Raw genomic sequence first — 20,796 nt, forward strand, 5'->3', positions numbered from 1 at the left:
GAAGTTTGGTGCTGGAGACAGCTTTATAGGATTAGACTTGCAAAATTGCAAAAGCCTCTGTGTTCAGCTTGGATGGGGCAGAGCAGACAGTCTTGGCTTCCTGTCAGCCCTGTCCTTGCGCGCGTGCCCCCAGACCTCTGCCTTCCGCGACTCACCCGAGTTTCCTCCTGACAGCCCAGATTCCCCCTGTAAGAGCGTGGGTCCCCAGGGGCTCGCCCAGAACTGGGGTTCAGTGCAGTCGGAACTAGGGTTCAGTGCAGTCAGGAGCTTCCAACTCCGTTCCGCTAGGGAATGCCTGCGGCAATCTCCGCATTCAGCTTTCTCTGCGAGCACTCGCTTGCGCAGGTGCGCACCTCCAGACCCGCCGCGGCTCCCCCGGGTCTCCAAGTCTCCGTGTGCCTTTCTCTCTACCTGACAGTCCATACTCGCCCTGTATGAGCCTGGGTCCACGGGGTTTCGCCTGGAACTGGGTTTCAGTGCAGTCGGAACTGGGGTTCAGTGCAGTCGGGGGCTTCCTTCCCCCTCCCGCCAGAGAAAGTCAGCCAGGCACTCAGTTGCCCTTTCTCTCTGCGCGCATCTTTGTACCTCAGCCCTTTCCCGCTCCTCTGATTCTCCGTGAGCTTTCCTCTTTCCTTCTAGTTGTAGAATTTCCACTCAGCCAGCCTTCCTGTGGTTCTGGATGATGTCCGTTCTGTCTTTTAGTTGTAGTTTTGAAATTGTTGTGCGAGGCAGCAGTTTAGGTGCTTACCTATGCCGCCATCTTGGTTTCTCCTGTGTCCTTGGCATTTTAATTATGATGTGTCTTGTTGTGGTCCTCTTTGGATTCCTCTTGTTTGGGGTTCTCTGTGCTTCCTGGACTTGTAAGTCTATTTCTTTCACCAGGTAGGGGAAGTTTCCTGTCATTATTTCTTCAAATAGGTTTTCAATATCTTGCTCGCTCTCTTCTTCTGGCACCCCTATAATTTGGTTGTTGGTATGCTTGAAGTTGTCCCAGAGGCTCCTTACACTATCTTCATATTTTTGGATTCTTTTTTCTTTTTGCTTTTCCAGCTGGGTGTTTTTTGCTTCTTTATATATTTCAAATCTTTGACTTGATTCTTGCGATCCTCTAGTCTGCTGTTGGATCTCTGTATATTATTCTTTATTTCAGTCAGTGTATGCTTAATTTCTAGTTGGTCCTTTTTCATATCCTTGAGGGTCTCACTAAATTTCTTGGAGGTTTCTAGAAGATTCTTGAGTAGCCTTATAACCGTGGTTTTGAACTGTATATCCAGTATTTTGCTTTCATCCATTTCTTTCATTTGTAACTTCTTTGTCTCCGCATTTTGGTTGCTTCCCTGTGTTTGTGTCTATGTACTGAGTAGCTGCGAAGTCTCCTTGAGTTGATAGAGTGGCCCTGTGTGGTTGGTGTCTTATAGGACCCAGTGGCTCAGTCTCCCCAGTCACCTGAGGTGGACGCTCTTGGTGCACCGCTTTGTGGGCTGTTTGCACAGTCTTGTTCTAGTTAACCCTTGATTGCTGTTGGTATCACTGGGAGGAATTGACCTCCAGGCCAATTGGCTGTGATCATCAGCTGTGTCTACACTGGAAGATCTGTTGCGAAGGAGACACCCTTATGGAGCAGGACTTGCTTCAGTGGGGCTTTGGTGCTCACTGAGTCTGCCTCTTGAGTATGCCTCTTATGGATGTGAAGAGTTATAATCTGGTATGGTCTCACTGGGTACACTGGCTCTTGGATCTCCAAGGAGATACAAGTTCAGCCACTGTCTGGGGTCACCCAGCAGGAGCTACAGAGACATCTGCAAATTCCTCCTCTTTGTTTGAGGTTTGGAAGTGCCCTGACGAGGCCTGGCTGTGAAGCAAGGCCACTGTTGCTGCCAGGCAGTGGGCCTTCTTTTGGAATCTCTGGGGCTCTCTGATCCAGCTGCAGTTAAGGTGAAAGGACAGGCCATTCATATGCAAAAGCCAATGCGCATAGCTTGGGTGGGGTTGTAAATTGGGTGGGGAAGGGGCTCTGGGAATCACCAGGGCAGAGCAGACAGCAATGGCTGCCCTGAACCGGAGAGAAGTCCTCTGTTCTCCGTGTCCCGTGCCTCCATGCAGGAACAATGATTGCTGCGAGCACCTCTAAGAGTAAACTGCCCTTGCGTTCCTGTCCCGATGCCTGACAGTCCAGTTTCACCCCGTATGTGCCTGGGTCCCCCAGAGTCTCGCCTGGAACTGGAGTTCAGAGCAAGTGGGAGCTTGTATCTCCCTCCCAGTTTAAAGAGCAGCACATCCAGGTGCCAGCACTTTCCGTGCCTCCGCACCTCTTACCCGTCTATCTCAGTGTGCTTTCTTCACCTCTCTAGTTGTCGAACTTCCACTCAGCCAGCTTTCCCGAGGTTCTGGGTGGTGGTAGTTCTGCCTTTTAGTTGTGGTTTTGATGTGGTTGTGAGAGGCAGCAAGTATAGGTGATTACCTATGCCGCCATCTTGGTTTTCCCTAGTTACAGCTTTTATAACCATTGATTGCTTCTAGAGGCTTAGTGAACCAAAGATTTAAACAGAATTGTTACTGTGTTTTAAAATATACATCAGAAAAATATCCATCAATAGAAAGAAGTGATGTTTGATAGATGTAGACTATAGGAAAAATACTATTTTGTAAGCACAAAGTACCAGAGAGTTCAGGGCTATGTGCTGTGTGGGAAAGAGCCCTGGATTGGAGGAGTAGGACTGAGATTGACCATCTGCCTCGGCCACGAGTTGATTTCCCATTCCTGGGCCTGTTCATTCTTCCTTGTGTATAAGAAGCACAAAAATAAAATAATAATTTAAGTGAAAAGTCTCCTGTATTTAATAAATAAGACTTTTAAGCATAGTCACTTATGTACGTAGTAATATTTACAAGTGTCAGTTTTTGTTAAACAACTAACATCTTCAGGGCTGTGTCCATTTTAAATAGCCGAGCCTTTGGGAGTCTGGGATTTTAACACTACTGCTACTGGTTCTATGTGATCTTGTTCTGTTTAATATCTGTGTGCCCAGTAGTCTCATCTGTAAAATTGTGGTCATACAACACAGAAATGAGAGATTAAATAAAAATTAAGTATGTAAAGTCCTCTTCCTGCTGCTGTTCCTCCTCCTCCTCTTCTTCCTCCTCCTCCTCTTCTTTCTCCTACCCCTGCTCCACCTCCTCCTCTCCTCTTTCTGCTGCTCCTCCTCTGTGCAGTGTAATCTATATTTAGGAAGCTTCCTTGAGCAGTTTATGAAAGTATGGAAACTGACTATTTCATACATTGGCAAAGGGATCTGATTCCTGCTGTGATCTTTATCTACTGAGCTGGGTTGTTTCCTCTGGTGACCAGTGTACTTACTCTGATACACATAGTAATAGCTAATGGTTTTTTTGGTTTTTTTTGTATGTGAAGGAGTGAGGGAAGCCTTTGTAATGGTGCTGTTTCTTGAACATCTTTTTGTGATAGCAGTTGTATTTTCCCCTCATCCAAGCTGGGTGGGCAGAATACATAGTGACAAAAACCCACTACGAATTCAGTAACAATTTTTCCCCCAATTTTAAATATTTTTTTATTGATTTCAGGGACAAAGGGAGAGGGAGAGAAACATCAGTGATGAGAGAGAATCATTGATCGGCTGCCTCTTGGACACCCCACACTGGGGATTGAGCCTACAACCTGGGCATGTGCCCTGACTGGGAATCGAACCGTAACCTTCTGGTTCATTGGTTGACACTCAACAACTGATTTAACCCAGCAAGCCGGGCCAATTTAATTTTATTATTTACAACAGTGTCACAATAAAATATTACTAATTGTGTGATCTATCCAATAGAAATATTTATGCAGACTACTAAGTAGCTGTGGTGCCATGTGACCTGGAGAAGATCCATGTCATCTTGAGTCACTTAAAGAAAAATTTTGCTAATTATGGTCTCAGATTTCTCAAATTTATACTAAAGTCATTAAATAAATTAACTCTAAAACTCTAAGGTGCTTTCTGCCACTCAGCATTTTTCCTACTGATAAAAACAATTTTGGTATGAGAAACAAAGCCAGTGACCTAGCTTTATGGATTTTCAATTTTTTTTTCATAGTGAAACAACTCGTTCATTTAAAAAATGTGCAGAAATTTGAATCAAATATACTATTACCTCTACCAGACTTCACCTACCCCCCCCAACCCCCAAACCCTTTTCCGTCCACTTAGCATTGGTGTTTGTCCGGTCATAACTTCTTTTATAGTTTATTTTTACACAGTCCTAATAGTCTTGGTTTGTATTTTATGGTTAGCTGGACATATCACTCAACTTGCTTTCTTTTAATACTGTATTTTAGAGCTTTTCTTTGACAGCATGGCTCTATATCCTTTTTAACAATTGCTATATTGTGTGGGTGTCTATAATTTATTTAGTCATGTGCCTTTGGACAGACATCAGGCAGTGTCCACTTTTTTGGTATTAAAAATGCTGCAGTGAACCTTTTTGTGTGTTTGCAACTTTAGCGAGAATGTGTTAAATGTTGACAAGCACTGCACAAGTGTCCTGTATAGAGGGGGTCCCTTTTCCAGGTAGACCACATTGTAGAAAATAGGCCACAGCAGACTTGCTGGGTTAAAGCAAGTGAAAGTCGGGGGGGCGGGTGTCTAAGTGTTTCCTTTTGTCCTTTTGATTGGTCCTTCAGAAGTTTTGTAGCTAATACTGCGTTGTAAAGAACCCAGTATGAAACCTTGGTCTTTAGAGTAGAGAACATATATCGAAATGGAGAAGTGTCAGAGGAGTAAAGAAAAAGCCAAAAGCCTTTTAAGAGAAATAAATTTTGTGCACATAGAAAGATTAGAATGGCTACAAAAACCCCTTTCAGATTTTTAATGTATTCAGTCTTTAATGTGTTCCTGAATCAGCATGAGGTTATTAATCTGAAGTTTGCACGTTTTAGCAGTGTACATCAGACCCTGTGCTATCCTCTGCAAGTAACCTCTAAATAATAATAATATTCATGAAGCTTGAGTTTCTCTTATACAAAGTAGGTGCCAATAGTATTTTAAATTTATCAATCTTTAAATTTAATTGTAGCCTAAATCTGGAATTATTGAATGATTAAACTGCTGTCGCTAGAACACATTGGACAGAATTGTGTGCTGTTGTTTGCACAAATTCATTTGTATCTAATAAGCTGCAGAAAATTGTACTTTTAAAATAAGGGAAATTTATATAAAAGAATTAACAGGATATTTCTATGTCATTTATATATTTCTGTATTCAATTTTTATGTTGTTAAATACCAAGCTTGTCTGTTATTTCTGCTTTCTTGTCCAAAAGGGTAACGGAATTATCTGTTGACATGTTAGAATTTTATAACTAAGTCAGTCATTTTCATATGCGCTTTATTTTATCTAGGAAGCTTTCTTTGGAAAAGATCTTCTAGATACAAGTAGACAAAACAAGCTAAATTTAGATAATCTATCAGAAGACACAGCTCAGCTTTCATATAAAGGAAACGTGAACATACATTTCTTGGATCCTTCCTTAGACCCACTACTTAGTTCATCCTCAACTCCAGCAAAACCTGGAACTCATGGTATGTGGAAATTTTATCTTCCTTTTAATTAAACCTCTGAAATGCTTTGGTTTGGCCTTATATACAGTTTTTAAATCATCTTTATTGAGATGTGACGTATTTAGTAAGTGTAACTGTTTTTTAAGTGAGCAGATGTATAATATCTGGCAAATAAATTTATCTGTGTAACTACCACCAAAATCAAGAAGTTGCAAAGGAAAAATGTTAGGTTCACACTTTGTTGTGGGTAAATGTAAGGGGGTGTAATTTGGCCATGAGTTATATAATAATCTTCTATTTAAGTAAGATAGATTTTTGTTACTTACACAGCCCAAAAAAATTCAGGAGAAGACAAGAATGCTGTGTTAGTGACCTGGCTTCCAGACTGTGTTAATCAGTGAAATCCATATCTTTAGATCAGTTTCTCACTGCTGACAGCTTGGGCCAAATAAATCTTTGTTGGAGAAGGGAGGTGGTTCTGTGAAGTGGGGATTACTTGCCAACATCTCTGTTCCCATGATGTCATGATGCTCAGAGGTACCCCCTAGATTTACTAACAATTATAAATTAATGTTCTTCTGACAAGCCATTGATTACATTTGTTGCTCAGTTAGTTTTATAAACTCAATTTGGAAAATACTTTTAAGGCAGTTTTTCACTGAAAGACCACTTGATACATTAAGTCATTACAGCTTTATTAACTTGGCATTATCCTGGATCAAAATGCAGGCTTTTGTATTTTGGTTGTAACTTTGCTTGACTGAATTATAGAAGCATCTCAGCCCCTCTGTATGCATGTACACGTCCCGTCTCTCCCACTGGTGTACTGAAGGCCAGGGTTTTGTTCGTTGATTTTAGCAGATTATTTTACCTTGACTTTCATTCTGTTGTTTTAAGTACTGACCTGCTCTTGTCCATGTGAATGTGTTGTTAAAATAATGTGTAGTGAAAGATCTGTGGGTCCTTACAAGGATACCCTAACTATGGAAGTTATATCTTATCGTAAAAATCATGACTAGGGATTAAAAGACTTAAACAGAAGTTATTTGCACTTGACTTTTTATTTGCACTTGAATTTTTGTGGAGAAGAGAACTGAAATTGGACAGAAGCTGTATTGTGACAGGAAAGAAGTTACCACTTGTTCTTTTTCCTCTTTATTTGAAGTTTTTTTTTCCACAAAACTGCTGAAGAGAAATGGTTTAATGATAAAACCAAACATGAGGACTAGAATAAGATAAATGTTTCAAAACTTAGATGAAACGTAATATTCTTTGCAGTTGAATCACTCTTTGTCTTTATAATGGGAAACTTACAAATAATGGCTTTCTTTTTTTTTTGCATTTAATTTAATATAGTCCATGACATCAATTTTAATAATTTGCTATAAAATCTGTTTAGGTAGGGGCAGACTTTTAAAACATGGCCTTTTAAAAAGTGTTCATTATCATTTGTGTATAGAATTCTATTGGTCTAAAACAGTCACTCACACTAAATGACTCCTGAAGGAATTATCCCAAAATTTTTTTTCAAGTGTACTGTTGTCTAGAGAATATATTGTTGAAATAATTTTATTTCTCTTATAAATTTATGAATATTTGGGCAAACAAAATTTATATTTTCTTTCACTTTGAGAAATTCTCACATATATATGAATTCTATTTGGGAAGTATGTGTTTAATGGGACAAAACTATTTGTCCCATTTGGTTTAAAAAATTATGTTTTCTAACTTAAATGACTAATATAATTACTAAAGATAGCCTAAGTATTTTTCTACTTGTTAGGTGAGAAACCTTTGGAGTCCCCCTTGACTTTTTGTTAACTCCCAATCTACCTCTAATACACCCACACAGTCATCTCTGTCTTCAGAGTAGGCCCCGCAGCCACTCACTTCGTATCTCCTGGCCCCCAGCCTTCCAACAACTTCCCGTTACACATCATATTTGAGAGTAAAGCTCATTCTTCACCGTGACCTGTAAAACCACACATACTTAGCTGTCTTTCTTACAACCACCACATTGGCTCCCTCTGTTGGCAAAATGTTACCTGCTCTGGTCTTAATGTCTCCTCTTTTTTTTTTTTTTTTTCATTTACACACGTTTGGACATGTGTGGTCATATCCTTTAAAAGGTCTTTACTGACCACTTAATTTAATACAGCACCCCCACATCTGTGTCTTAGTCCTATCTCCTTATTTTTAAAGACTTTATGGCACTTCTACTGATGTAATTTATTGTCTAACTCCCTCAGAGAAAGTAAGCTCTGTGAGGGAATGTACTTGGTTTTAGACAATTCTGTATTCCCAGTGGATGGAACAAGTCTATTAACACAGTCCACAACCCCAGTTCTGTGGGTACTCAATGAATAAAGAAGGGAATGAATTATCAATGTTAGGTGGGGGTGGGGAGTAGACTGGATCCAGATGGTTTCTGGCTTACACAGGGAATTTCTAAATAATGGGTTTGCCTTTCATATTTTATTTATCTTCTGTGTTTTATTTTCCAGATGTCATTTTTAGAGATGTCACTTTCTTAGTGATTTTTTTTTTGCTTTGTTTCTTATAGTATTTTACTTCACTTTTATTGCCTATAGATCTTTGTTTCACTGTTAATTTTAAATTAGCCACAAAATAAAAATGGTCCTAATCTTTAATATTTTGTTATTCAAAACATTGGAGTACCTTTTCTATGAAAAATATCTTTTTTTTTTAAAATATATATTTTATTGATTTTTTACAGAGAGGAAGGGAGAGGGATAGAGAGTTAGAAACATCGATGAGAGAGAAACATCGATCAGCTGCCTCCTGCACACCCCCCACCGGGGATATGCCCGCAACCAAGGTACATGCCCCTGACCGGAATCGAACCCGGGACCTTCAGTCCGCAGGCCGACGCTCTATCCACTGAGCCAAACCGGTTTCGGCTGAAAAATATCTTTTATTTTAGAAGTAACGATCTTAATGTTTTATGATTCTCGCACTTACTCAGCATCTGCTGTACTTGGGACATGTAGTAAATGGTTGGATGAAGCAGGGTGTTTTATAATTTAATGTCTGGGAAAATGTCAAGACATTAAAAATACTCTTCCTATATTTAGGTACTGCTGATGACACCTTAGCTGATATATCCGAAGTCCTAAACACAGAGGATGACATTCTTGGAATAATTTCAGATGACCTTGCAAAATCAGTTGATCATTCAGGTATATTGGCTGCTGTTTGTCCAGTGTCTGTTTTAGGGCATGAGAGAGAGGTTGCATGTGTGTGGAATAAGTTTAGTCTTTTCTCTAAAACTTAAAAAAAACTTTGATTTTTGAGTCATTATCAAAGACCTCAATCATATAATTTGATCTACCTTGGCTTTCCTGCTTTAGGAGGGGAAACAGCAAGTTAGTTAATTTCTTTTGTCTTTCTAATGGCATCACATTGAAGGCTTATGGCATTCAAGGCTCCTGTGTCTTGCTCTTTTGTTTGTGTTGTCCCTTGCCTCCGCTCCTGTGATAATCATCCATTTTATTTGGTTTGGGTCTTGTAGGTCTTGATTTATGCACTTTCCAGGTTGACAACTCACCTTTTCCATTTGGTAAGAACCTGAGCAGTGGATGACGGCTGACTAGAGTAGTCTTTTTTATAGTGATTTCCGCTGCCATGGCCTGTAGGTGCATGCGTATTTGTGATAGTGCTAATTGTCACTAATCCATCTTTGCTTTCCCCTTTATGCGTGCAGCTAAAGCATGGTACAGCTGTACTGTGCTTTGGGTGACTTTCTCAGTAATTTTTTTTAATGAATGGTTTCATTTTTGTTACTATGTAATTTATAATTTTACCCAAATGTTATAGAATTTCTAATATAAAATAAAATAAGAAGAGCAGACTAAATTTTACTTTATGAAATAGTAATATTGAGAAAGCATGGTAAAGAAATTAGATGATAGACTACTTTTAAATGTGGATATTGCTTTAAAAACCAGTTTTTATGAGAATAGAACATGTTATGTAATAAACACAATCTATATTTTGTATTTTGACCCCAGAATATTTCAAAATTATGATCTACAGCTGCAATTCTCAAGGGTAGTGTTTACTAAACACTGAATAAGAATTTTAGAGCTTCTCATTAATTTTATGTGAAATGTATTCCTCCTGTTTCACCTGCTGCATATGATAAACTGTGCATTAGGAACTACCATTTCCAAGTTAAAGCTATTATTTGTGTAGTGGATATTGTATATAGAATATTCTCTTAGACTCCTATCTTTTTTAAAAAAAATATATTTTATTGATATTTTACAGAGAGGAAGGGAGAGGGATAGAGTTAGAAACATCGATGAGAGAGAAACATCGATCAGCTGCCTCCTGCACACTCCCACTGGGGCTGTGCCCGCAACCAAGGTACATGCCCTTGACTGGAATCGAACCTGGGACCCTTCAGTCCGCAGGCTGACACTCTATCCACTGAGCCAAACCAGTCAGGGCGACTCCTTTCTTATTTTCTGTAGAAATTAGCACTTTACAACCAGAAGTGTTCCTTTATTAACCAGGAAATATATTTATTTTGATTAAACTATAACTTAAAGTGGCACCAGTTTACAAATACATTGTGCCTAAGTTTTATTAATTTTGACTATCCAGATTGATAAAAGAATCTTGATTAATTCAGAATTTCAGGCTTTTCATTGCTCAATTTTAATCATACTGTTGTGTATTCATGCAGGTAAATAGTGAAATGCATTTTGTGTATGTATTCAGAATTCACTTTTTAATTTCTTTGCCTTGTTTCTCCAGCCGGAATAGATATTGGCCCTGTCGCCGATGACCCTTCCTCTGTGTCTCAGCCAAGTGTCAATCAGAGTTCACGACCTTTAAGTGAGGAGCAGCTGGATGGAATCCTTAGTCCTGAACTAGACAAAATGGTCACAGATGGTAAAATATTTGCCCTACAGCTAGGCTTTCTAAAAGACATGAGTAAATATGATTTTCAAAGATTTCTGCATGCTTATTTATAATTTTAATTTCTATTTTGAAGATTTCTATGAAATGCTATTTTGTATCAATATATTAAAATGGTAATTATTAATATTTTTATTTAATGTATCCTAGGAGCAATTCTTGGAAAGTTATATAAAATTCCAGGTAATTGTGTTCACATTTTTTAGTTTCCAAAAGTGGCATTCCCTATATGGCTTTCATAGACTTTTAATCATATTATCATTATAATTGTATTTTCTAGAGCTTGGAGGAAAGGATGTTGAAGACTTGTTTACTGCTGTGCTCAGTCCTGTGACTCCTCAGCCAACTCCATTACCACAGCCTCCCCCTCCCCCTGCACCACAGCTGATACCCCTACACAATCAGGGTATGTCACCCCAAAAAGTGTGGTTCTCTATGCGTGAGTGCGTGGGTTCACTAAAGCAGACCCTGTCTCTTAGTAACAACATATACAAACTGATAGGAGAAAGCCCTCTTGTGACAATGGAAAAAACTAATCTCTGAATTTATCTCAGTCACGCATCTACTTCACTGAAACTCTGGAAATTCATGATCTGCTTTATGACCAAAGTTCCTTTGCTCACTCTATTGGCAGTGGGGACAATGTTGCAGTGTTTCCCTCTTCCCTCCCCACGTCTTAGCCCACCTTCACTCAGACCTTGCATCCGTGTTGGAAGAACTACTTCCCCTCACCTGGCTGCCTCATATTCATTGATCTGGTCTAAGTTTTTCACTGTCATCTCTACACCTGCCACCATGCTTCCATTTTTAGGAGTGCTGCCGGCACACAGACCCATGGGTATTACGGTTTTCTCTCTCGATTGTGAGCTCCCTGAGGTCATAACTGTCGTCATCACTGTGTACAGAGTGTGTGCTCAGTACATGCGTTCAGAGGAAACCAGTGATCTTTCTGCCCATGTCAACCATGGAATTCTTAATTCTGTGAAAATTGGCCTATTTTGTTTGATCAGTTTTTTTATACTGTCTTGTAACTGGCTTCCAGATACAGTAAGTTTAAGGCTTTCATTTCTCCCTCTTTGGGGAGCTGAAATCGGACAGCCTAGAACAGTGGTTCTCAACCTTCCTAATGCCGCGACCCTTTAATACAGTTCCTCATGTTGTGGTGACACCCAACCATAAAATTATTTTCGTTGCTACTTCGTAACTGTAATTTTGCTACTGTTAATGAATCATAATGTAAATATCTGTGTTTTTCGATGGTCTTAGGTGACCGCTGCTGTAGAGCCTAAGACCATCGGAAAACACAAATATTTACATTACGATTCATAACAGTAGCAAAATTACAGTTACGAAGTAGCAACGAAAATAATTTTATGGTGGGGGTCACCACAACATGAGGAACTGTATTAAAGGGTCACGGCATTAGGAAGGTTGAGAACCACTGGCCTAGAAGGAGAGGTTGTGGGAGTGGATAGGAGAGAGAGTTGCAGATACGGAATCCCCTTCAGAAAGGAGTTGGGAGCTCAGGTCATTTTTCTACATCCCGTTTATTACCCCTGCCTCGTCATTACATGCTGAGTTGAATAATACAATGAGACTTCATAAAAAATATTACACTGTTTTATATTTGCCGAAATGTACAAATGGTTGAATGTTATCTTTACTGTCAATTTTGTGTATGCATTAAAAATTCCATAATGCACGTAATTAAAATATCTCAGTTTCTGCCAGTTTAGCTTCTATATAACTGTACCTTGATTTTTGCTGGGCTAAACTTGTGCACATATGGATAAAACACTCATTGAAAGTGCTTCTTACCTTAATTGTCCCCTATGCGTTCCTAATGTTTATGGTAACAGGTCTTCAATATTTCTCTTCTCAACATATGAAAAAGATCTAGCTCCGTGTATTCTGAAACTGAAAGTATGTACTTTAGAAATCAGATCAGTTAAAGATGTGTTTCTTATAAAAGGTTTTCAAATCATTTAAATCAGTTCACTCTGCAGCCTCATTTAGAAGGTTTTGAGGAGGTGACTTTTTTTTGCAGGGGTGTTTGTGTGGAATACGATGAGTAAGGCTGCCCACTCGTAGGACTTTATAACCCTAATGTCTAGACTTGAGGCAACAACTAACAGCGCAGGGAGGAGAGGTTAGTGGGTGGTTGTTAAGGAGGCAAGGCTGGAAAAAGCACCTTCGAGGTAGATGGCATGTAGGCAGCTGTGAGAAATGGTAAGGACAGGTGGTGGCCTTCTTCCCCATGTCTCTGAGCCATTGAAGACTGCACAGCTGTGAAATGACCTCACAAGTTTGGCAGCGTAGCTCTCGTGAATATGGGAACTGAATTTGAGGCAAAGAAGAGTTGTGCTGATGAGTTTATTAGGGTTGGGACTCAGTGAAAACGTGGGTTCCATGTAGATCAGTCTGCAATGCTAATTGAAAGGCAGAATTGAAGTTGTGGGAGGAAAAGATAATTCTTTAACAGGACTTAGTACAGCATTGCCAGTAGAGTACAGAATCTTGAACTTTAAAAAAATTTAAATGTAGTGAGTTACATGCTTAACTCACCCAAATTTTATTAGATACTAGAGGCCCGGTGCACGAAATTCATGCATGGGGGGGAAGGTGTCCCTCAGCCCAGCCTGCACCCTCTCCAACCTGACCCCTTAAACAGGCAGTCAGACATCCCTCTCACAATCCAGGACTGCTGGCTCCCAACTGCTCGCCTGCCTGCCTTTCTGATTGCCCCTAACTGCTTCTGCCTGCCAGCCTGATCACCCCCTAACCACTCCCCTGCCAGCCTGATTGATGCCTAACTGCTCCCCTGCCAGCCTGTTTGCCCCTAACTGCCCTCTCCTGCAGGCCTTGTCCCCCCCAACTGCTCTCCCCTGCAGGCCTGGGTCTCCCCCAACTGCCCTCCCCTGCAGTCCTGGCACCCCTAATTGCCCTCCCCTGCAGGCCTGGTTCCCCCCACCTGCTCTCCCCTGCAGGCCTGGGTTCCTCCCAACTGCCCTCCCCTGCAGGCCTGGTCCCTCCCAACTGCCCTCCCCTGCTGGCCATCTTGTGGTGGCCATATTGTGACCACATGGGGGCAGGATCTTTGACCACATGGGGGCAGCCATCTTGTGTGTTGGAGTGATGGTCAATCTGCATATTACTCTTTTATTAGATAGGATAGAGGCCTGGTGCACGGGTGGGGGCTGGCTGGTTTGCCCTGAAGGGTGTCCCGGATCAGGGTGGGGGTTCCCTTGGGGCATGGGGCGGCCTGGGTGAGGGGCCTGTGGTGGTTTGTAGGCTGGCCACGCCCCCTGGTGACCCAAGCGGAGGCCCTGGTATCTGGGGTTTATTTATCTTCTACAATTGAAACTTTGTAGCCTGGAGCCGAGCCAAGCCTTCTGCTTTCTCCGTGGCTGCAGCCATTTCTGTTGGGATTTATGTATCTTCTATAATTGAAACTTCGTAGCCTTGAGCGAGGCCTGGGCCGGCCAGGATGTGCGGAAAGCTTGGCTTCCTCCATCGCTGCGGGCAACCCTAGCCTCCTGCTCTTTCCATCTCCGTGGCTGCCGCCATTTCTGTTTGGGTTTATGTATCTTCTATCATTGAAACTTTGTAGCCTTGAGTGGAGGCCTAGGCCGGCAAGGGCAGGCGGAAAGCTTGGCTTCCTCCATTGCCGGGGAAACCCAAGCCTCCCTCCTGCTCTCTGTGGCGGTAGCCATCTTGGTTGGGTTTATTTGCATATTCGCTCCTGATTGGCTGGTGGGCATGGCTGGTGGGTGTGGCTTGTGGGTGTAGCAGAGTGATGGTTAATTTGCATATTACTCTTTTATTAGATAGGATAGGATGCTGTTATATGTTTCTCCTTTTTAAGGGTTAGGTGAAGGTGAAAAAACAAGCCAGATTGAGACATCAAATGATGGTCATTAGAGACTAGTTGTAAAATGGTGAGAGTGCTGGAAAGATATTTTATGGGATTGTGAAGAAAGGGCATTTCAAGATTTGAGAGATAGTAGGTTGAAATCACTTTAGGTGAAAGTTAAGCAGTTCATCAATTCTTACCATTCAGGTCTTGAAAAAAAGATTATTTTTATACACTAATATGACCAGTTGGGTGGTATGGTAGACTTGAGGGTGGTGGGGGAGACCACTTCTTAATTAGAATAAAAATGCTTTGCATTGACTTATGTGCCCTTGAACAAGTTAATGTGACTTCTGGGGGAGGGGTCTTCTTGCTTAAATGAGCTGTGTGTAATAGCTCTTTCCATGGGGTTGTTGTGATGACCCAGTAGTGGATGCACAGAGTCTTGAAGGACAGTGCTAGTTAGGGAGCAGAGGGCTTCACAAGTAACTAGAGGCCCAGTGCATGAATTCGTGCATGGGTGGGATCTGGCCAAACCAGCCCCAATTGGGGCGGATTAGGGCTGGGCCTGTTGGGAGGAGGAGACATCAGGAGGTTGGCTGGCCTGCCTGCCCCAACCTGGGCTTGATCAGGGCCAGGCCAGCTGGGTGAAGGGGCCGAGGGTGATTGGCTGGCAGGGCCCACCCCCAATTGGGGTGGTGGGGCTTATTGGGGGCGGGGCCAGCTGTGGGGAAGGGCTGTGGGCAGTGGGCTGGCCAGCCCCACCCCCAGTTGGTGTGGGGGGCAGTCGGGGCTGGAGCTGGCTGGGGGGAGGGGCCGCAGGCTGATAGGGGTGGTGGGGCCTGATTGGGGGTGGGGCCAGCCATGAGCAATGGCTGGCAGGCCCTGCCCCCGAATGGGATGGGGGGGTTGATTGGGGGCCATTGGCCTGGGGGATGGGCCATGGGTGGTTAGCTGGCTGGCCCTGCCCCTTATGGGAGTGGGGGGGGGGCTGATTGGGGGCGGAGCTGACTGGGGGAAGGGACTGCAAGCCGATCAGGGTGGTGGGGGCCCATTGGGGGTGAGGGGCTGCAGGAGGTTGGCCAGTTGGCCCCGCCCCCTGTTGAGGTAGGTGGGGACAATCGGGTGGGGCAGGCCTGGGGGAAGGGCCACGGGGGCTGGTTGGCAGGCCCCCCTCACCTCAATCGGGGTGGGAGAAGCCGATCAGGGGCTGGGATGTCTGGGGGGTGGGTCCGAGGGAGGCTAGCCGGCTGGTCCCAACCCCTGATCTGGCTGGTTCGCTGGCTGCAGTGGGTGTCATAGCGACCAGTCATTGTAGTTGTTCCGGCGTTCTGGTCTCTAGCTTTTTATATATATAGATAGCTGTTGTTACATCGAAAGGTTTCATGTGCTCGTTGTGGTTCCCGTTGTCCTTGCTGACAGATAGCTAGGGGATGGATCACATTCTCATTTCCAATAACGACACCTTTTTTTTTATCCTAATTACATAATGGAGCTTTTTGCTGAAGTTGAAAATAGAGTTAGCCCTAGCCAGTTTAGCTCAGTGGATAAGGGTCTCAGGTTCGATTCCTGTCAAAGCCACATACCTCCGTTGCAGGCTCCTCCTCAGGCCCAGGCCCAGGCCCTGGTCGGGGCACATGCAGGAGGCAACCAGTCCATATGTCTCTCTCATGTCGATGTTTCTCTTCATCTTTCCCTCTCTCTTCCACTCTTCCTAAAAATCAATGGGAAAATACCCTCTGGCGAGGACTTGAAAAAAATAAAAAGAAAGAAAAGAAAGTTAGCATTCTGCTTTGAATTAAATCTCACTCTTTAAACTAGTCTTGGTGTGAACTTAAGTCTCTCCAGACTCTTGTCATTGTGGGGCCCTGATCCAGTGGACCCTGCTGTGCAATTTAGTAGGATAAGCCCTAACCTAGAAGTCCTTGAGACAAAATCCTAAAACCTGCCAACGATCAGTCTCAGAATCCTCAGGTAGGAATGGGAGCTCTGTGTGCTTTCGACGTAGTTTTGGTGAAAGCACATCACACAACAAGACACTGCGCTGGGCTATTTTTTCTTTTAACCTGATGGCCAAGTCATCAGGTTGGGGTCTCTGTCATAACACCAAGTGTTCACATGGGGACTATATTCTAGTTGTAGAATTGACTGTGATGTGAGTGAGGATTTCCCAGTGTGTTCTGAGTGCTGTGACAACAGAGGTCATGTAGTTGTTACTTTAGAGTGTGACTCTGAATTGGGAGGTTGTTTTTTTTTGCTAGAAAACTGCTTAGATAAGGACAGTAGAAGATCACAAGTAAGGTTGGAATAACATGCTGAGGAGAGTTATAGGGGAAACATAAGGTTTTCCTACTATCTATCAGCCCCTGATCGGCCTCTCCCACCCCGATTGAGGGCAGGGGGGCCGGCCAACCTTCCCCCCACCCCCTCCGCTCCCCCCGTGGCCCTTCCCCCAGGCCAACCCCTTTAGATGATAAGGTATTGGAAGTGTGGGAATAAGAGGGAATAAGAACTAAAATGCATTTGAGAGCTGAAACCACAAGTAATGAAGATTAGGCCAAAACCAGAATTAATATATTTTTAGCAGTAATGATCTAATTGATGATGGGAGATGAAATAAATACTGCTTGTTGTTCCAAACAGTTTCAGAGAAAGTGCCAATTTAAGAATCATAGATGGTTTTTTGTATTAATGGGAATAAGTAAATTAGAAGAATGTCTATTTGTAAATTTTGAATGAAGAAGAGAAAGAGTATCTGATAAAACTTCCTAGGTTTATTCTTTTTGTAGCGCCGATATGTACTGAGCAGTCACTGTGCATCAGTGCTGAGAGTGGCCATACATACATTGTGTCAATCGCAGAATACTCCATTTACAGAAACAGCGATTGAGTCTGCTTCTAACAAGTAGCAGAATTAAGATTCAAGCCTAGGGCAGTCAGACTCCAAAACATGTACTATTTCCAGTAAACTATAACCAAGTAAACAATTTTAGAGACCAGATTTCAAAAAATTTATGACCAATCATTCTTTAAGCAATATTTTACAGGATAATATTGAAAAAATTTCCCATATCCAACTTTACTATTAGATAACAATATAAGTTTTTATCTAGAAATATTTCTGTTGCTTTTTTATTATTTATGAATAATATGCAGACTGAATTATTATTTTCCTTTAAGATGTTTTTTCACGGATACCACTCATGAACGGCCTTATTGGGCCCAGTCCTCATCTCCCACACAACTCTTTGCCTCCTGGAAGTGGACTGGGAACTTTCTCTGCCATAGCACAATCCCCTTACACCGATGCCAGGTATTTAAAAGCCTTCACTTCCTGTGGAAACTTAAATAATTTTTGTTCTATGAATGGTAGTCTCTTATTGTGCATGATATTAATGTTTGTTACATTTATTGAGATCTATCATTTAAGCTATTTTATAATAAGTTTTGATGAAATTATACTCGAAAGTTAGTTATGTTTATGAAGTAACGTTGTATATTATTTGCCAGGGATAAGAACCCAGCATTTAATGCAATGGCCAGTGACCCTCACAGCTCTTGGACCTCCTCGGCTCCCGCTGTGGAAGGGGAGAGTGATACGATGTCCAATGCTCAGAGAAGCACACTTAAGTGGGAGAAGGAGGAGGCTCTGGGGGAGATGGCCACCGTTGCGCCAGTTCTCTACACCAACATTAACTTCCCCAACCTGAAGGACGAGTTCCCTGGTATGTCTTGGGTATATGATTGCTATCTATGTTACCAACTTCCACATTTGTAAGACAATCTTTGTTTTGTCTGTGTTCTTTTTACTACAGTAGAGCGCCCATGTGTCATCACTAATTTTCATCTAGTATGACTATGCTCAACCTGATAGTCCTAGTTCCTAGATATGTGGAAACATCTTGCATTTTCTTAGTCCTAGGCCCTGTGGCCATTTGCATATTTCCCTTAAGCTAATTTTAATGAATGAAATGATCTGTTTTTCCTTTCTTAAAGACTATAAATATATAAAGTCAGTGTTGTGTTATATGTGTAACTGTACAAAAAATTTCCTGGAAAAGAATATTATTATTTAATCAGAAGTGTTAAGTTAGCCTGGCCAGTGTTGCTCAGTGGTTGAGCATCGACCCATGAACCAGGAGGTCATGGTTCGATTCCCGGTCAGGGCACATGCCCTGGTTTTGTACTTGATCACCAGTGGGAGGTGTGCAGGAGGCAGCTGATCAATGATTTTCTCATCATTGATGTTTCTATCTATCGCTTACTCTCCCTTTCTCTCTCTGAAATCAATAACATTTTTTTTAAAAGTGTTAAGTCAGTTAAAAAAAAAAAGTAAGTGTTAAAGTTAGGTTGTATCAGACTCCATTCTAAGTGTTGTTCCCATCAAAATGAACTTAGTATTATATTCCCTTTCCCAAGTGTCCAGTCTGTTTGAACAAAAATTGCAGATGATACAGTGGTACCCCTTTTGGAAATTCTGATGGAATAGAGCAGTGGTTCTCAACCTTTCTAATGCCGCGACCCTTTAATACAGTTCCTCATGTTGTGGTGACCCCCAGCCATAAAATTATTTTCGTTGCTACTTCGTAACTGTAATTTTGCTACTGTTATGAATCGTAATGTAAATATCTGTGTTTTCTGATGGTCTTAGGCGACCCCTGCTAGCGGTTCTCAACCTGTGGGTCACGACCCACAGGTTGAAAACCGCTGCTGTAGAGCCTAAGACCATCGGACATGAAACATGAGGAACTGTATTAAAGGGTCGTGGCATTAGAAAGGTTGAGAACCACTGGACTAGAGGATGAATCATTTGGATTAATGAAATCAACTTGTAGAATATTTGTAAGCAAGTGCTGGTATTGTCTTGAGTTCTTGTTTCCGGACAAACCAGAATTGGAAAGGTCTTGCAGTAGCTTCTCGGCTGTCAGCACACTGCTCTGTTAGATAACCGAGCGGCTGCCCATCTGCAAGTGCACTTGCTAATGGATGACCTAGTCTGTTCAGGTGCCCTTTCAGTTCATCCTGCTTGTGGTACTTAATTTATTATGTTTATAGAAATAAACGCCACCTTCCCTAACAGTAATCCAACAGTTTCAGTGCAGGGATTTCTGTTAATGCAATACATATACTCTTTATGTGCATCTAACCACACTTTATCTGCTGCCTACAGATGACCACATCTGGTTATAGTAAGTCATTTTGTGTCAGTGTAAATTGTCCTGAGAGCAGAGCCATAGTTTGTTTGTTTAATTTTCTTTAATGATTTTACTATGTGACTCTAGAACCTTACGAAATAGCAGGTTAAAGCTGCTGATCTGTCAGCTGATTTCCATTTGCTTCCAGTGCCTTTTTTGAAACTTCCTCCTTCCCTCCCTCTCTCTCTCCCTCCCTCCTTCTTTTCATTTCTTTTAATATAGACTAAATTATTTCTAAATTAACCATGAACTGTTCATCTTACCTAAACTTCATTTTATACTAGTATACTGTCCTGACAATGAATTTCATAGAAATAGCTTGAAATCATGACTTTTCATGTATTCGTTGTGCACAAATGCTGGTGAGATGCTTGTTTCTAATACACTTCCTTTTGGTCAAATTGATAGCCTTCTCTTGAGTACAGATATTTTACAAAACTTTTAGCTTTGGTTCTGATAGCATCTTATAGGATTGAGGGAGTTTCTAATACTTGACTTAAATTTAACTTGGCTGCTTAGCTCTTTTGATTTAAAAACTTACCAACTCTACATGTGAGATTGTTAATAAGGCAACACTTTATTCAGAAAGTATATTTTTAGCCTACTATGTGCCATGAACTTGTACTGTACAAAGAACTTAAATTATGAAAATCTGGCCAAAAAACATTTAACTGTCAGGAGTTCATAGCTTTTTTATTGGGACACGTCCTTATTGTGGGCTCCATAAATGTACCTGCTGTATTCTTCTGTTGCAGACTGGACCACTAGAGTGAAACAGATTGCTAAGCTGTGGAGAAAAGCAAGCTCCCAGGAAAGAGCACCATACGTGGTATTGAAAACTCCTCTGCATTACATCTTTGAACATAATCCCGAGCCTTATTTTTATTGTCTTAGGTTGCTAAAATGATTTTCCATTGCAGAAAACATGTTTATACTTGTGCAACACATAAATAGCTTTGTTTTCCATAGGGATTTTCTAACTCTTTAGGTTTGCATGTGACTTAATTTATTTTCCTTTTTTTAAAGTGTGACATTTTTAGAAGCAACCTAACAGCACCAGGATGTTGAAGATTGAACTCAGTTATTTTAGGAGCATGTTCAATTCATTTTAAAATTAAACATGCTTTATCTCTTCAAAAGAGTACTAAATTTTGAGGTTGCATTCTTCTATTGTTTATTTCATAATAAGCTCTTTTTTGTTAGGTCCTGTAGAAAATCGTCCTGGAAATTGAAAGGGACATATC

General features: G+C 41.6%; 1 protein-coding gene across 14 annotated transcripts in view; it reads left to right on the top strand.

Annotated features, from left to right (window-relative positions):
• Window positions 1–20,796, top strand: part of KMT2C (lysine methyltransferase 2C) — a 274,626-nt gene that overhangs the window by 204,199 nt on the left and 49,631 nt on the right. For 9 of the 14 annotated variants that reach the window (XM_080665925.1, XM_080665931.1, XM_080665933.1 and 6 more), the window contains 9 exons: window positions 5,398–5,578; window positions 8,653–8,757; window positions 9,090–9,137; window positions 10,340–10,519; window positions 10,655–10,687; window positions 10,785–10,910; window positions 17,538–17,670; window positions 17,868–18,082; window positions 20,308–20,381. In XM_080665925.1, coding sequence (XP_080522051.1) covers window positions 5,398–5,578; window positions 8,653–8,757; window positions 9,090–9,137; window positions 10,340–10,519; window positions 10,655–10,687; window positions 10,785–10,910; window positions 17,538–17,670; window positions 17,868–18,082; window positions 20,308–20,381 — 1,095 coding nt within the window. The remainder of the gene's footprint in view (window positions 1–5,397; window positions 5,579–8,652; window positions 8,758–9,089; window positions 9,138–10,339; window positions 10,520–10,654; window positions 10,688–10,784; window positions 10,911–17,537; window positions 17,671–17,867; window positions 18,083–20,307; window positions 20,382–20,796) is intronic. The other 5 variants (XM_080665936.1, XM_080665929.1, XM_080665930.1 and 2 more) reach the window with 3 other exon arrangements.

The sequence above is a fragment of the Plecotus auritus genome, assembly GCF_963455305.1.
Source record: "Plecotus auritus genome assembly, chromosome: 4".
Lineage (NCBI taxonomy): Eukaryota > Metazoa > Chordata > Mammalia > Chiroptera > Vespertilionidae > Plecotus > Plecotus auritus.